Below are 16356 nucleotides of genomic sequence, written 5' to 3'. Positions count from 1 at the left end.
TAATGTTACATTTGTTTACATTCGCCGTCATTCCATTTCTGTCACACCAGTCCGAAAGCTTATCAACATCGGCTTGCAACGCGCAACAATCCACCAGCGACGTTACGGCTCGAAATATTTTCAAGTCGTCGACATACATTAATTTTGAAGATTTTAATTCGCTGCATAAATCGTTCACAAAAAGCACAAAAAGTAGGGGCCCAAGGTGGCTTCCTTGCGGCACTCCGGACGTAATACGGAAAGGAACCGATCTGACTGTCCCGAGTTTCACAGATGCATAACGGTTGTCGAGGTATGAAGCGATCCAAGTGGCTAACCAGTCAGGGAAGCCGATTCTTCTGAGTTTCTCCACCGCAAGTTGATGAGGAACTCGATCGAAAGCCTTCGAAAAGTCCACATACACAGAATCGATTTGTTGTCGCTTTTCTATACTATCGATTAGCATAGACACATAACTCATAAGATTCGTAGTAGTCGATCGTTTCTTAATAAATCCATGTTGTACGGTACTATGATGTGTTGAACTGCTGGGTAAATAAAATCCAGCATCATACTTTCGAAAACTTTGGCGAGGCAGCTGAGAATAGAGATTCCCCTATAGTTCTGAACGTCGTGCACATTTCCGGATTTATGAATGGGAGTTATTGAAGATCTTTTCCAAGTCGAAGGGAAGGTTTTCTCTACGATTGAGCGATTGAAAAGCAGTGCAGCCGGTAGAGCAAGTGAATCGGAGCATTCTTTGATGAATAATGGTGAGAGGCCATCTTCACCTGGTCCTTTGGACAAGGCCGAATATTTTCAATTACTCAACACAAAGTAATTTAAGCAATCAATATAAATTAAAAATTTTGCATATAGGAATTGTTGGGATAATTTACTTTTCATCAATTTAAAAGTTATGTGAGATATCGCATACCCTTAACTAGGCTGTTTTTGACGGTTTGGCGAAACCGTCAAAAACAGCCTAGTCAGATTTACTTAACTGGAGCGCGATGGATTGACATGTTCAAACGTGCTCACATATTGGACAGTGCACGATATAGCGGTACATAGCCGCGATCGTCATTGATGATGATGCATTGGCGCATATGTATAGGACACTAAGACGATCCCCACCAATGTGTATCCAAATGAGTGTCTAGTATAGGAACGAAATGCGTTCATATTTTATTTATGCACTTGTTCTCGCACCGGTTGTTTCTATCATGTCTATGTTTGTTGCTATTGAGGCAAACACGGAAATAAATAAAATCAGGAAAAAAATATTATTTATTTTCAGATATTTCAGAACGCGCTCCAACTTTTGTAATATAAATATGTGCGTAAGACGATCCCCACCGATGTGTATCCAAATTAGTGTCTAGTATAGGCAAATTAGTGTCTAGTATATTCATATTTTATTTATGGACTTGTTCTCGCACCGGTTGTTTCTATCAAGGTTGTTGAAGCGCAATCATGCTTCGCACCGGTGGTGAATATCCGGTTGCTATTGAGGCAAACACGGAAATAAATAAAATCAGGAAAAAAATATTATTTATTTTCAAATCTTTCAGAACGCGCTCCAACTTTTGTAGTATAAATATGTGCGTAATGCATTTTGTGATTATCCGATTAGCTAGATACACATCTGCTAGGTGGCGCTAGCTTATATGCAATAATTTAGTGAGGTGGATATCTCGAGATCTATAAGACGTAGAAAGTTTTTGTCTTCTACAAAGTTGTTCGGGTAGCCATAACATTTATGATGGAGACTAATTTAGTTTGGAATTCATACGCATGGCGGCGCTAGTGTATGAGAAATAACCTGTTAGGTTAAATATTTTTAAATCCGTTAGAGTTAGAAAGTGGCCATCTTCTACAAAGTTATCCGAATTATCTGTTAGGTTGGTTATTATGTAAGATTTAAAAGGGTAGTCGAAACCAGAAGTTTAGTTTGAAACCGCAATACTCGTTGGCGCTCGAGTTGAGTCGAATCGAGTTCAGTACGAGACACTGAAGTCAAAATAAGTATCTGTCAAAGGTACAACCAAGTGGTGGAATTAAATGGAATTGTACGAACTCGTCTTATGGCAAGTAACTTTGTAGAATACGGCAATATTCTGAAAATTCCAGATTTTGAGATATTCAACCTATCAGTTTATTTCTTATATACTAGCTAAGCGATTGTGTTTGAAACTAAACATGCTTGTATCATGACGGTTTTCACCACCCGAACAACTTTGTGGAATACGGCAATATTCTAAAAATTTCAGTTTTCCGAAATATCTAACCTAGCAGGTTATTTCTTATACACTAGCGCCACCAAGCGGTTATATCTTAATCTAAACCTGCGTTGGTCATAATGGTTTTGACCACCCGAACAACTTTGTAGAAGACGCCAATATTCTAAAAATTCCAGATTTCGAGATATCTAACCTATCAGGTTATTTCATATGCACTAGCGCCGCCAATCAGTTGAAATCCAAACTAAACTGACCTCCATCACAATGGTTTTGATGATGAATAACCGAACAATTTTTCAGAAGGCGGCACATTTTTTATTTATGCGTTACTCTATATTTCCGTGTGATGGTTTGGCAACGGTTGGAGCGGGTCGCCAAATTTACCAACTCGCTATTCACCGAAGGTTGCGTTTACATTTCCCAAACCCGTTTACTAACGGCCGGTGCGAGTTCGCATCATGATAGAGGTTGCTATTTTGGCTTTATTTACGCACTGGTGGGGATCGTCTAATACATTTTGTGATTATCAGATTAGCTAGACACACATCTGCTAGGTGGCGCTAGCTTATATGCAATAATTTAGTGAGGTGGATATCTCGAGATCTATAAGACTTAGAAAGATTTTGTCTTCTACAACGTTGTTCGTTTAACCATAATATTTATGATGGAGACTAGTTTAGTTTGGAATTCATACGCATAGCGGCGCTAGTATATGAGAAATAACATGTTAGGTTAAATATTTCTAAATCCGTTAGAGTTAGAAAGTGGCCATCTTCTACAAAGTTATCCGAATTATCTGTTAGGTTGGTTATTATGTAAGATTTAAAAGGGGAGTCAAAACCAGAAGTTTAGTTTGAAACCGCAATACTCGTTGGCGCTCGAGTTGAGTCGAATCGAGTCAAGTACGAGACACTGAAGATGGTCTTACTGTAGTATCTGTCAAAGGTACAACCAAGTGGTGGAATTAAATGGAATTGTACGAACTCGTCTTATGGCAAGTTACTTGGTAGAATACGGCAATATTCTGAAAATTCCAGATTTTGAGATATTTAACCTATCAATTTATTTTTTATACACTAGCGCCGCTAAGCGATTGTGTTTAAAACTAAACTTGCTAGCATCATGACGGTTTTCACCATCCGAACAACTTTGTGGAATACGGCAATATTAAAAAAAATCAGTTTTCGAAATATCTAACCTAGCAGGTTATTTCTTATACACCAAGCGGTTATATCTTAATCTAAACCTGCGTTGGTCATAATGGTTTTGACCACCCGAACAACTTTGTAGAAGGCGGCAATATTCTAAAAATTACATATTTTGAGATACCTGACCTATCAGGTTATTTCCAATACACTAGCGCCGCCAAGCGGTTGTATTATTAACTAAACTTGCTTTCGTCATGATGGTTTTAATCATCCGAACAATTTTGTAGAAGACGGCAATATTCTTAAGATTTCAACTATCGAAATATCTAAACTTTTAGGTTATTTCCAATTCACTAGCGCCGCCTAGCGGTTGTATTTCAAATTAAACTTGTTTTCGTCATGATGGTTTTGACCACCCGAACAACTTTGTAGAAGACGCCAATATTCTAAAAATTCCAGATTTCGAGATATCTAACCTATCAGGTTATTTCATATGCGCTAGCGCCGCCAATCAGTTGAAATCCAAACTAAACTGACCTCCATCACAATGGTTTTGATGATTAATACCCGAACATTTTTTCAGCAGACGGCAGATTTTTTATTTATGGGTTACTTTATATTTCCGTGTGATGGTTTGGCAACGGTTGGAGCGGGTCGCCAAATTTGCCAACTCGCTATTCACCGAAGGTTGCGTTTACATTTCCCAAACCCGTTTACCAACGACCGGTGCGCGCTCGCGGCATGATAGAGGTTGCTAGTTTGGCTTTATTTACGCACTGGTGGGCATCGTCTAAGGAAAGAATTTGTTTGAGTGAGGAACGCGGAATAATAACTTAGCCAATATGATAGAGACAATAAGAGTCTTCATTGAAGCTACATACACGTATACAGGTGTATTGATCTAAAGGGATTTGTTGCCCAGTATGAAAAACAGAGAGAACATTATTTTGTTCTTACCAATATAAACTTGAAAGGAAATATTGATATTGGGGTCTGAGTGGTTCGGAAAAAGAAGAGCCGATCCGAAGGGGTAATGAATATTTTGGAAAAGGGGAATTTAATTCAAAGCCCAGTTGAAAGAAAGAGAAAAATATTGATTGATTGATTTTGTGAGAGTATACTTAAAAGCATGTTCGGCCTTGTTTTTACAATATCTCACTGTCATCAGTATTTAAAATTGTTTTAGGAAGGTGTCGGCACATAAGGCTGTGCACTATGTCTGACCCTACAAAGCGAGTGACTGAATGTCAGGAGTGTGGTGCACAAGTAGTGCAAGCGATTGGGAGCTGGGGGTATTACAAACTACAAGTAATACCCCACAGAGTGAGGGACTGAATGGTTGGCAATTTCCAGGAGTTTGTGTTGATTTCCACTAGGTACTGGAATACTCGATGTTATGCTCGGCTCAACCCAAAAATCTAACTCGTTCGTTGCGTACGAGTTGATTCGAGAAAGGATCATTGTTGATAAAAGATGTTTTACTTTCGTTTGGATGTCCTTGAGACCGCTGATTGGCACGTCGAGGAACTCGCTTCATATATAGAATTCAATAGACTATGTTGCTGGCGACCAACACCCTTGGTCAGACTGACATTCACTGACCAATGCAAAGAATTATTAACATAAGCCCAACTTTGCAGTAACAAACTTGCATTCATGAACATCCCTGTTCTGGAACCGGCTGCACTTGTAGATGACGTGCTCGCCTTGACAACACGGACAAATGTCCCTAGCCGTTTGGATGATCGATTTAGATCAGCGGTTCTCAACCTGGGGTACATGTACCCCTGGGGGTACCTTCGCTGGATTAGAAGCATCCTTCTACGCTTCTCGAAGACCGTCTTCAAAGCAGCTCTAAGGCCGCCTTTCAAGATGTTGCCGAAGCTTTCTTTCAAAAGGTTCGGAAGCCTCCTCTCAAGAGGCTTGCAAGTCTCCTTCCAAGAGGCCCGGAAGCCTCGTTTTAAGAGGGTCGGAAGCCTTATTTTAAAAAGCTCGGAAGGCTCCTTTCAAGAAAGTCGGAAGCCTTCTTACAAAAAGCTCGGAAGCCTTCTTTCAAGAGGCTCGGAAGGTTCTTTTCAAAAGGCTCGGAAAGCTCCTTTCAAGAGGCTCGGAAGCCTACTTTCAAGAGGCTCGGAAGCCTTCTTTCAAGATGCTCGGAAGCCTCCTTTCCAGGGGCTTGAAAGTCTCCTTCCAAGAGACCCGGAAGCCTTGTTTTCAGAGTGTTGGAAGCCTTCTTTTAAAAAGCTCGGAAGGCTCCTTTCAAGAAAGTCGGAAGCCTTCTTACAAAAAGCTCGGAAGCCTTCTTTCAAAAGGCTTGCAAGTTTCTTTTCAAAAGGCTTGGAAAGCTCCTTTCAAGATGCTCGGAAGCCAACTTTCAAGAGGCTCGGAAGCCTCCTTTCAAGATGCTTGGAAGTCTCCTTCCAAGAGACCCGGAAGCCTCGTTTTAAGAGGGTTGGAAGCAGGCTTGTAAAATGTCATCTGCATGTCATTTGACTAATTTGTTCATAACTTTCTTTAGAAGCAAAATTTCTTCCATAATTTTGAATGTACTCATAACGCTTGAGTAGGGTTATATTTTTGTCCAAGGGTACATTGCTCTAAGTATAACATCAAAGGCTGGAGAGTGAAAACTCTCCAAAATGTCACGTGTCATTTGACATAATGTCATTTGAATGACATTTTGCCTCCCACGCCCCAGATTACATATTTACAGCAAAGTCTCGTTAGACAAAGTTGTAGGCACATTTAACCGCTATAAGTTCGTCATACAACATGAATTGATAGCTACCTTCTGAAAAAAGTTCTGGGAAAATTATACAAACGAATGCAAATGACATTTTACAACACTGGTTGGAAGCCTTATTTTAAAAAGCTCGGAAGGCTCTTTCAAGAGAGTCGGAAGCCTTGTTACAAAAAGCCTTCTTTCAAGAGGCTCGGAAGGTTATTTTCAAAAGGCTCAGAAAGCTCATTTCAAGAGGTTCGGAAGCTTCCTTTTAAAAGGGCCGGAAGTCTTCTTTCAAAAAGCCCGGAAGGCTCCTTGAGGCTCGAAAGCTTACTTTCAAGTGAATCGGAAGCCTCCCTTCAAGAAGCTCGGAATTCTTCGTTCAAGAGGTTTAGAAGCATACTTTCTAGAGGCTCAGAAGCATCCTTTCAAGTTGCAAAGAAGCCTCCTTTTAAGTGACTCGAAAGCCGCCATTCGAGAGGCTCGAAAGCCTCTCTACAAGACGCTCAGAAGCATTTTAACAAGAGGTGCGGAAGCCTACCTTTAAGAGATCCAGAAACTCCTTTCAGGAGGCTCAACCACCTTGTAAAAGGAAGCCTACTTGCAAAATGCTCGGAAGGCTCCTTTAAAGAGGCTCGAAAACCTACTTTCAAGTGAAACGGAAGCCTCCCTTCAAGAAACTCGAAATTCTTCTTTCCAGAGGCTCAGCAGCGTCCTTTCATGATACAAAGTAAGACTCCTTTTAAGTAGCTCGAAAGTCACCATTTAAGAGGCTCGGAAGCCTCTTGTCAAAAGGTGCGGAAGCCTAATTTCAAGAGATTCAGAAACTTCTTACAACAGGCCCAGAAGGCTTCATTCAAAGGGCCTAGCCCTTTTGTTTTTGTTTAGCATTTGATTTAGATGGCTGTGCTGATTGTTACCAGCTACCACAATACGTTGTTTCCCTGGGACCAGTGACTGCTGTAAGTACCTGTTGCTGCTGCGAGCGGTTTGTACGTTGCAGAACGCGTACTTGTTCACGCAGGATCTACAAAAAAGATTTGAAATCAGATACCTCTCCTCTAGTTACCTTCAACTCCTACTTCTCTTGTGTTCCCTTATCAAGCTTATCAAGTTCCCTTATCAAGTCGACATGCTTTGAACATGTTTCAACCAGTTGCCAAGCCCGAGCAAAGCCTGACATAATAATGAGAGCAAAAAGAAAACATATTTTGATATCAACATCAAATTGAATGATATTCATTATTGATAACTTATTTTGATATCAAGTTGCTGTTGATTTCTAAATTATATGAACTGATATTACTGATTACTTACTTCGTTATCCAAAACCAACATCAAAATCAGTTTTGGTTTTGCTCTCATCGACAGCAGAAATAGTTTGCAGTTTGATGTCACAGTAAGATTTTTCTGCTATACATTTTTTTTATTTAAACCGTTAAAACGACCAAAAGGATATCATCCTGAGTTATCAAAATTAGGCGACAACAACAAAATTGAATAACGATTTGCTTTCAAGCTTTGCTCGGGAGTCGACTTTCCTCGGTTGTCCTTGCTAATCCTTCCGCAATCAAGAATAACATCGACGTGTGTATCCAGTACATATCAGCTATTTATCTTCGTACGCATTTTCAAGGATCTTCCAAGCCTTCTCGTAGTCATTGTTGTTGACGATTTCTTGGTCGATATTTTCTCTCGCATGACATCAGAGAATTGCTCAAATGCAAAATCTTCATTGTAGGTGTCTCGTTTGAGTATTTCGCCAACTGTACCAATTCTCCGGTGCTCCATCAAAAGTTCAGAAGGGAGCTTGCAGCTATGGCGCTGCTGCTTGTACCGCGATCGGCAACTCCCGCACTCGATAGTCTTCTACTGAACTGTTTCCTGTTGAGACATGCTTTACGTTCCCATTGTACATCCTCCCTCTACTGTGTCTTGCGAGCTTTCCAACTCGGCGCGCGTACCCAAGAAAGCTCATAATCAAAAACTAACACCAGCGGTGCTCTGCATGCCTAATATCGTTCACTTTTGCTCTAACAAAGAATTTTCCAGAAATTCGGGATCGGAAGTGGGGCTGGGTCGGCCACACTCTACGTAGGGGCGGGAACGAAAGCTGTAAACAAGCATTAGACTGGAACCCAGCGGGACATCGCAGCAGAGGCAGACCCAGAGGCTCATGGCGGCGAAGCCTCAATAATGAAATAAAAGAAGTCGACCGAAATCTAACCTGGCAACAGGTTAAAACGATAGCTGGACATCGCTCAGGATGGAGAACTTTCAAGTCGGCCCTTTGCACCACCGGAGGTGTACAGGATAAATAAGTAAGTAAAATAGAATCTGCAAAAAACGCATGTCAGAGCAACATGAATGCACGCACTAAAAATACGCTGGCGGGAAAAAAGTGTAGGTCAACACTGCCATCCGGTATACCTATTGAAATGTTTGGCAATTTGTTTCTATCAGAGAAGGTGTGTCAAGCTATTTTACAAGCATTCTAAGTAGTTCAAACAGTGACCCATTCTCTCCCCCATTTCACCCATTGTCACCCCCGACACGGGTATTATTATATTTATTCAAGGATATTATCGATCATTTAGTAATTTGCGTTCGATCATTTAGTAGTTTGTCAATAACTCATTCCAGAAGCTTAATTTCAAAATGTGTTGTATGGTGGGCTTCTAGTGTGAAGATTTATCTACAACTTTGCCTAATGATTTGTTGTTAGAATTCAACTAATAACGGAGTTATAGCGCTAGTTGTAGTAGCTTTAACTAAATGATTGGAATTTTGTTATCATTTAGTCTACGTTATTGAAACTATAGCTATAACTCCGTTATTAGTGGAATTCAGACAACGAACTATTAGGCAGAGTTGTAGAAAAACCTTCGCACTAGAAGTCCACCATACAACACATTTTGAAATTCAGCTTCTGGAATGAGTTATCGACAAACTACTAAATGATCGAACGCAAATTACTAAATGATCGATAACATCCTTGTTTTTATTTACTGATATTCCAGGAAAAACCTACCTTGTAGAGGAAAATTCATGTTCATTCGATATTCGTTATCGTTGCCACTCGGAGAAGCATTCTCTCGTCGATGGTGTATTAAGTCATCATTGACATCATATTTATCTATTATGGTGCTTCCAGCATTACTAATAGCACCTAATTCACCACCCCCACTACTAGAATGAATAGACGAACTTCCACTAAGCTGTGTATCCCGCGAAGAAGATGAAGGTACGGCTATCAATGATTGCGGGGCTGATGATGTGGAAACGAGATACATCGAGTCCTTGCCGACACTCAGGGCTGAAATTAACATACAGGATTATTGCAATCAGTTAGGCAAATCAGGTGATCACATACGCACCACTTGCATCTACGCTGGCGCTCCCGGCAAGGATACGCCCGACCCGACCTAACGAAGTCATACTCTGTATGCTCAGTGCATCGCCCTCGATCACTCTGAAAGGGTGGGTGGTGCGTGATGACGTGTAAAGACCTTCTACTGAACTGTTCTGCAAATGACAGAGGCAAAAGTTGCATAAATTTATTTGAGCACACTGTGGCTGCTGTATAGGTTGAGTCAAAAAAAGCACTGGGAAATGGAAACAAAGAGAACAAATACAATAGGTTTTAGAAATAAACTATCTAAATAATTGTAGTAAAAGAAACTATTTCTTCAGTCAACTATATTTTAGCAATAGCAATTCTAATGTATACATTCCAGAATACTGTTGGGGCACCCTAACAGATTAACGTAATATAACTAAATTAGATGTCTACTTGAAACTAAACGAGAAAAGCCATGTGAAAGAAACACGCATAAATTAACAAAATATATTCATGGAACACAAATCGCACAAAAGAATGGGAGCGCGAGCAAGCGACAAAATAAACGTAATTTCATAGCTGCTGCATTTCAGTTGGCTTTGTGGCAGAATTAGACAAACATTTAGATTCTGATCAATGTACAAAAAATCAAATGTTCCATTCCAACGTTAGAACTGTGCTGCATATACGCTAGTAAAGCATGGTCTGTATCAGCGGAAAACACTCAATGTGTGCGTGTGTTCATAAACAGATGGCTTTGGCATATAATTTCAGCATGTTGGCCTCATAATTAAATTTCAAACAAAAAGCTTCAAAAAGCATAGCAACAGAAGGAAACTAGTTGCATGGCATTATTAGTTTATATTCCACTGATTAGATTAATTCCACTGATCAAACATTTTTGCCTTCTTCATGTTGTATTGTATTTATTGGGAACATTCGTGGAGAGCCGAACAAGAACACGATGGCTGCAGGCGTTGAAGCGGACCTGGGGACCCTAACCATTTGGAAAGGATTCAAGAATTGTATTCTTAAAGAAATAATATCTTCGACCAAAGGTCGCACAGATTGAACATTTAACATTTAGCATGAGACAACGGACAGGACCATTCACACAACACCCAATCGACCAGTGGAGAACTTTTCGCTTTACGAAAAGTTTTCTCCTTACCGGAGCGGGAATCGAACCCACACTCCACAGCACATGCGTCTAGACGATTGACGTCGCTAAACGCACGGCCACAAAGCCCACATTCTGAATATGTGGTGTGAAAAGAAACGGAACCATCATCAACAAGTCTTTTACATGCTCTTTGGCTTTGCGGATGACATCAACATCATTGGTGTAGATCGCAGAGTAGTGAAAAAACCTTCTTGCCTTTCAAACGAAAGGCTGAAAGAATAGGACTGATCATAAATTCTGTCAACTGTCAGTGAACATGCGATAATGATCTTAGCCCCAAGGTAAAAAAGGCGTGTGGTTGAGTGAAAAATACTGAGTTTAATACTGTACGGGCCCTCCTTAGCCTAGCGGTAAGATGCGCAACTATAAAGCAAGACCATGCTGAGGGTGGCTGGGTTCGATTCCCGGTACCGGTATAGGCATTTTTGGATTTGGAAACTGTCTCGACTTCTCTGGGCATAGTAGTATCATCGTGTAAAGCTCATGATATACGATTGCAAAAATGGTAACTCAGTTTATAAACCTCGCGGGTAATAACTGTGGAAATGCTGAATGAACACTAAGCAGCGAGGCGGCAATGGCCCAATGCGAGTGTTCTACGAAATGCTGAAACAAATAAGGCTGAATACTCATAAGGCTGAACTCAAAAGGCTGAAATCCCGAAAGGATGAGAGTCTCAAAAAGCTGAAAGTATCACAAGTCTGAAATTGATGCGATGAAATGAATCCCAATCATACGATATGTTGTACCTACTATGTTGAGTGGTTAGATAGCGAATAATGAATAAAGAATAAAGAATAAGTAATAAAGAATAAAAATAAACAATAAAGAATAAGGAATAAGGAATACGGAGTAAAAAATAAAGAATAAGGAATAAAGAATAAAGAATACTATATACAATAGCCCTGCTTGCCTGTCCAGTGACTTTCCAACCAGACGCAGCACGAGGGGAAATTCTCACAAAAGAATAAAGAATAAAGAATCAAGAATAAAGAATAAAGAATAAAGAATAAAGAATAAAGAATAAAGAATAAAGAATAAAGAATAAAGAATAAAGAATAAAGAATAAAGAATACAGAATCAAGAATAAAGAATAAAGAATAAAGAATAAAGAATAAAAAATAAAAAAAAAAAAATAAAGAATAAAGAATAAAGAATAAAGAATAAAGAATAAAGAATAAAGAATAAAGAATAAAGAATAAAGAATAAAGAATAAAGAATAAAGAATAAAGAATAAAGAATAAAGAATAAAGAATAAAGAATAAAGAATAAAGAATAAATAATAAAGAATAAAGAATAAAGAATAAAGAATAAAGAATAAAGAATAAAGAATAAAGAATAAAGAATAAAGAATAAAGAATAAAGAATAAAGAATAAAGAATAAAAGATAAATAATGAAGAATTAGTGAATAATAAAGAATAAAGAAATAAAGAATAAAAATTGGACAGAGAAGAAGGAAGGAGAAAAGAAGAAGGAAGAAGACGGAATAAGGGAGAAGGAAAAAAATGAAAGATTGAAGAAAGAACATAGAAGAAGTAAGAAGGAAAAAGTAAGATACAGATGGAAGAAGGAATAATGATGAAGCAAGAAGAAACAAGGAAGAAGGAAAAAAGGAAGAAAGAAGATGGAAGGAAGAAATAAGACGGAAGAAGGGAGAAGGGAAAAAAGATGAAAGATTGAAGAAAGAAGATAAAGATGGAAAAAGGAATAATGATGAAGCAAGAAGAAACACAGAAAAATGAAAAAAGATGATGGAAGAAGGGAGAAAGAAGACGGAAGAAGGAAAGAAAAAAAAATGAAAGATTGAAGAAAACCCAACTTAATTCACCGAGTGGTAATACTGCCTTTCTCGCATTTAGCCAAGACACCAACCTTATATGGCGCTAATATAGTTCGATTCCATTTTGTTAATAACTTTTAAACGCAATGGTCGATCGTTATCAATTTCATAGGGATCAACAAGAGCTTGTCCCCTGTCGAATGCAATTTGTTGCGAGAAAATCGGTTAAGAATTACTATATGAAAAAGTGGCTAATGTGTTTCGGTTTTCGTGTGCATGCACAATAGGGTGGCTCAAAAAACACTTATTCAAATTTTTTGATGGGCCGCCCTCTTATTCGGTTCTGATGATGCCCTGATGCTCTGGACCAAATTTCAGTCAAATCGGTCAACATTTGGGCGGTGCTAAACTCGTTGTAACTTTATATGCAAAAACATCGGCCCATCAAAAAAATTTAAAAAAGCTTTTCCCATACTAATTTGAGACATCCTAATACACACACACATAAACGCACACATATACACACGGACAGCCAGACATTTGTTCAGTTCGACGAGCTGAGTCGATTGGTATATAACATCATGGGTCTCCGAGACTTCTATAAAAAGTTCGATTTTGGAGTGAAATGATAGCCTTTCGTTACAACTTTGTTGTATGAGAAAGGCAAAAACATAGAAGAAGGAAAAAGTAAGAAAAAGATGGAAGAAGGAATAATGATGAAGCAAGAAGAAACAAGGAAGAAAGAAGAGAGAAGAAGGAAGAATAAAGATGGAAAAATGAAGAAGGAAGATAGAAGAAGGAAAAAGGGGAAAAGGAAGGAAAATGAAGGAAGAAAATAACAGGACTAAGGAAGAAAGAAAGATAAAGAAACAAGGGACAAGGAAGGAGGAAGAAGAGAAAGAAGAAGAAAGGATGAGAGAAAGAAAATTAAAAAGGGTTGAAAGAAGGAAGAAAGTAGGAAGAAAGAAGGTACAATGAAGAAAGAATAGAAAAAAAGGAATAAGGAAAAAGGAAGAAGAAACTAGGAAAAGGAAGAAGGTAGAGAAAAGAATACAGAAAGGAAGTAAAAACAAGGAAATGAAAGAAGGAAGAAAGAAGAAAAAACAAGGAAAAGGAAGAAGGAAGAAATAGGAAAGCAAAAGTAAAGAATGAAGAAGGAAAAAGAAGAATAAAGAAAAATTAGGGAAGAAGAATCCAGAAAAAAAGAAGTGGTAAGAAGAAAGAAGGAACAAGGAAGGCAGAAGGAGCAAGGAAACAAGAAGAAGGAACTAGAAAGGGTTGAAGAAGAAAGAAAAAAAGGAAGAAAAATGGAATAAAAAAGAAGAAGAAAAAATGGAGAAGGAAGAAAGAAGGACAAAGAAGAAGGAAGAAGAGAGAATAAAGAATAAAAAATAAAAAAATGAAGGTAATTTTGGCAAGAATCAAAAACCATACCAACTTTTCCATACCAACGAAATGGGTGCTTTAATGAACATTATGCAACTCAAATGGGTTGCATAATATTCATTATAACACTCATTTGGGTGCTATAATGAAAAACCAACATCAGAACAGTAGTTACATGACTAAAATTTGCTGAATTAGCTTGGGTAAGTGTTCAAATAGTAAAAAACATAGTTAAAAACATAATTTATTGGCAAGAATGATCATGTGGAGTAAATTCTGGAAGGAATTAGACAAGTACAAGAATAAGTTTGGTACAGATTTGTCATATTAAAGTTCATTTCTCGTTATTGCAAAAAAAAGCGTGTGCAGCTCGTTGCAAAACTTGATTTTTTCAGCACTCGTAGTATTTATCCAACTCGGCAAGCCTCGTCTTTCATCATCTTTTTGCAACTTATTGCACAAATTACTATTTCACGATTTTATAGCCTCTCGAGTTTCAGCCTTTTGTTATTTCAGCCTTATGTGAGATTTTTTACTTTTTCGTGTTCAGCCTTAGGAGTTTTCAGCCTTATGTGTTTCAGCCTTTCGTGGAAGACCCAGTGCACAGTGTTGCTTTTTGCCGTTTTCATGCGCTTTTTAATAGCATCGTTTCTGTTGATTTTTTCGCTGTATTTTGTTTGGAGAAGACGTTAGATATGAACTGCCGCGATTCGCATAAGAGTCCAACATCGATTTTTGACGATTTTGATTTTCTTTCAGAAATAAGCTTAAAATGAACTCATCTTTAAGAAAAACTGATAAAATAATGGGTTTTGTCTTAGAAATTTGAAAATCAAACCCACTTGTGTTGTCCCATCTTGCTATTTATTCGCATAACAGTCACATTCCACATTTTGATACACTTCGCACAAAACATCAATGTAATTATGGTCCATTTAATAGTTCCATAGCAATGTAGGGAGTGAGTGCTAGTAATGAACCCCTTAAGGACGGAAATTTACTTCAATCGCTTCGCTAGAGTCAGACTCATGACATATTGCCATTCTGTAGCACCAGATGACAAGTAACAGTTATCAGCAATGCGTTTCGTACATAAAACATTCATTTTTACTACTAAAATAAGTATTTTAAAATAATGTAGCCAGATTGCCTATTATGGCCACCCCCGGGACCATAATACGCAACATAGAGTTTGTTTACATACGTATTATGGTCCCCCCCATTTGATTTACATGTTCCATTTCCACATGTTCCTGTTGCCTATTATGGACCCCCCTTGTGTGCTAGTAATGTCCCTCTAACGTATTTACTTTTACAAATTAGTTAATATAACTTAATTTCAGTATCCCAAGCCAAAACAATTGCATGGAACAACTTCCCCGATATGTGAAGCAACTTTATCCAATGCAAATTTGCTGGAAATCGTTGATTCCAGGCTTTAACTTTTTGTTCAGGGGGTCCATTATACGCACGGGGTCCATTACTAGCACTCACTCCCCATACAGATGAAGAATATTGTTCCAAATTTTCAAAAAGATTGCTGGTTTTATCGATTTATTAGAATTTCAACGGCATATTTCTCCAGTTGAAGAAAACTGACATGGGACGCTTAGGCGAATAGGGGCAGCGAAAAGCTCCTTTTGTGAAAATCTGTGAAATGGTTAATCCACCTAAAAGTGAGATAAAAATTTTGCTTATCCATCGAAACCTGATATGAGCCTAGTGTCTTCAGGAAAGTTGGAGCGGATGGTATTTCAAGCCACTTTGACAAATACACGCATACCTATGGCTTATATAGTACGAGATAAGTACCGTTTTCTGTAGAAGATCCCTAAAACCAGTTTTTTAGCCTAACTTTTTTTCTAGAAGAACAATACTCTGCGCAAAGTCGAAAGTGATAAATGGCGCAGACGCATGAATCACGAGTTAGACAATGTGTACAAAAATGCAAACACCGGCAGGATGATAAAATAGTCGTATCCTGTAGGAGGGACCAGCAAAAGCGATGCTTAGCAGAGAACCTGGAAGAGGACGTCGGCTGCGGGGAAGACTAAAAACGAGCTACCTTGAATATGAAGTTACATACGATTCTGCTTTAGAATAGGATAGTTAGACTGATAAAAATAGATTGTATGATTAGAAAAGACATTGCTATGGGATGTACATTATTTGCACAAGAACTTATGAGGGAGGGAAGTATGTTATTTTCTAACGCTTTATACTGAACAAATAATTTGTGAAAATAGGCACAAACAAAACATACTAAGGAGGGAGGGGGAGGGGGTTGATAAACCCAGAACCAAAGATGAATAAGCAATGTAATTATAAGCATTAGGCTCCATCATGTTAGTTCTAGTTCTGCTTTAATATCATACCTGTGAATCAGGTGTTAATGTATTTCCTGGATTCTCGTCTTCGTCATTTTGCATGCACTGACGCAGTTCGCGAAATCGCTGCCTACCGTACTATAAGTAAAAGAAATAATATTATGCAATAAGAGAAGCAAACCAATTTTGTTGGACAAACAACGTTGTTTTTGCATGCTGCAGCTTTAATAAAACTGAACGATATCAC

At 38.4% G+C, this 16356-nt stretch overlaps 1 protein-coding gene across 4 annotated transcripts in view; it reads right to left on the bottom strand.

Moving 5' to 3' along the window:
- Positions 1 to 16356, bottom strand: part of LOC134205601 (WD repeat-containing protein 44) — a 36262-nt gene that overhangs the window by 11360 nt on the left and 8546 nt on the right. For 2 of the 4 annotated variants that reach the window (XM_062680984.1, XM_062680985.1), the window contains exons 3-5: positions 16158 to 16247; positions 9470 to 9617; positions 9124 to 9408 (exon numbers count right to left, since the gene is read on the bottom strand). In XM_062680984.1, coding sequence (XP_062536968.1) covers positions 9124 to 9408; positions 9470 to 9617; positions 16158 to 16247 — 523 coding nt within the window. The remainder of the gene's footprint in view (positions 1 to 9123; positions 9409 to 9469; positions 9618 to 16157; positions 16248 to 16356) is intronic. The other 2 variants (XM_062680986.1, XM_062680987.1) reach the window with 1 other exon arrangement.

Source organism: Armigeres subalbatus, chromosome 1 (genome assembly GCF_024139115.2).
Source record: "Armigeres subalbatus isolate Guangzhou_Male chromosome 1, GZ_Asu_2, whole genome shotgun sequence".
Lineage (NCBI taxonomy): Eukaryota > Metazoa > Arthropoda > Insecta > Diptera > Culicidae > Armigeres > Armigeres subalbatus.
This window is presented reverse-complemented; position numbering and strand designations above follow the sequence as displayed.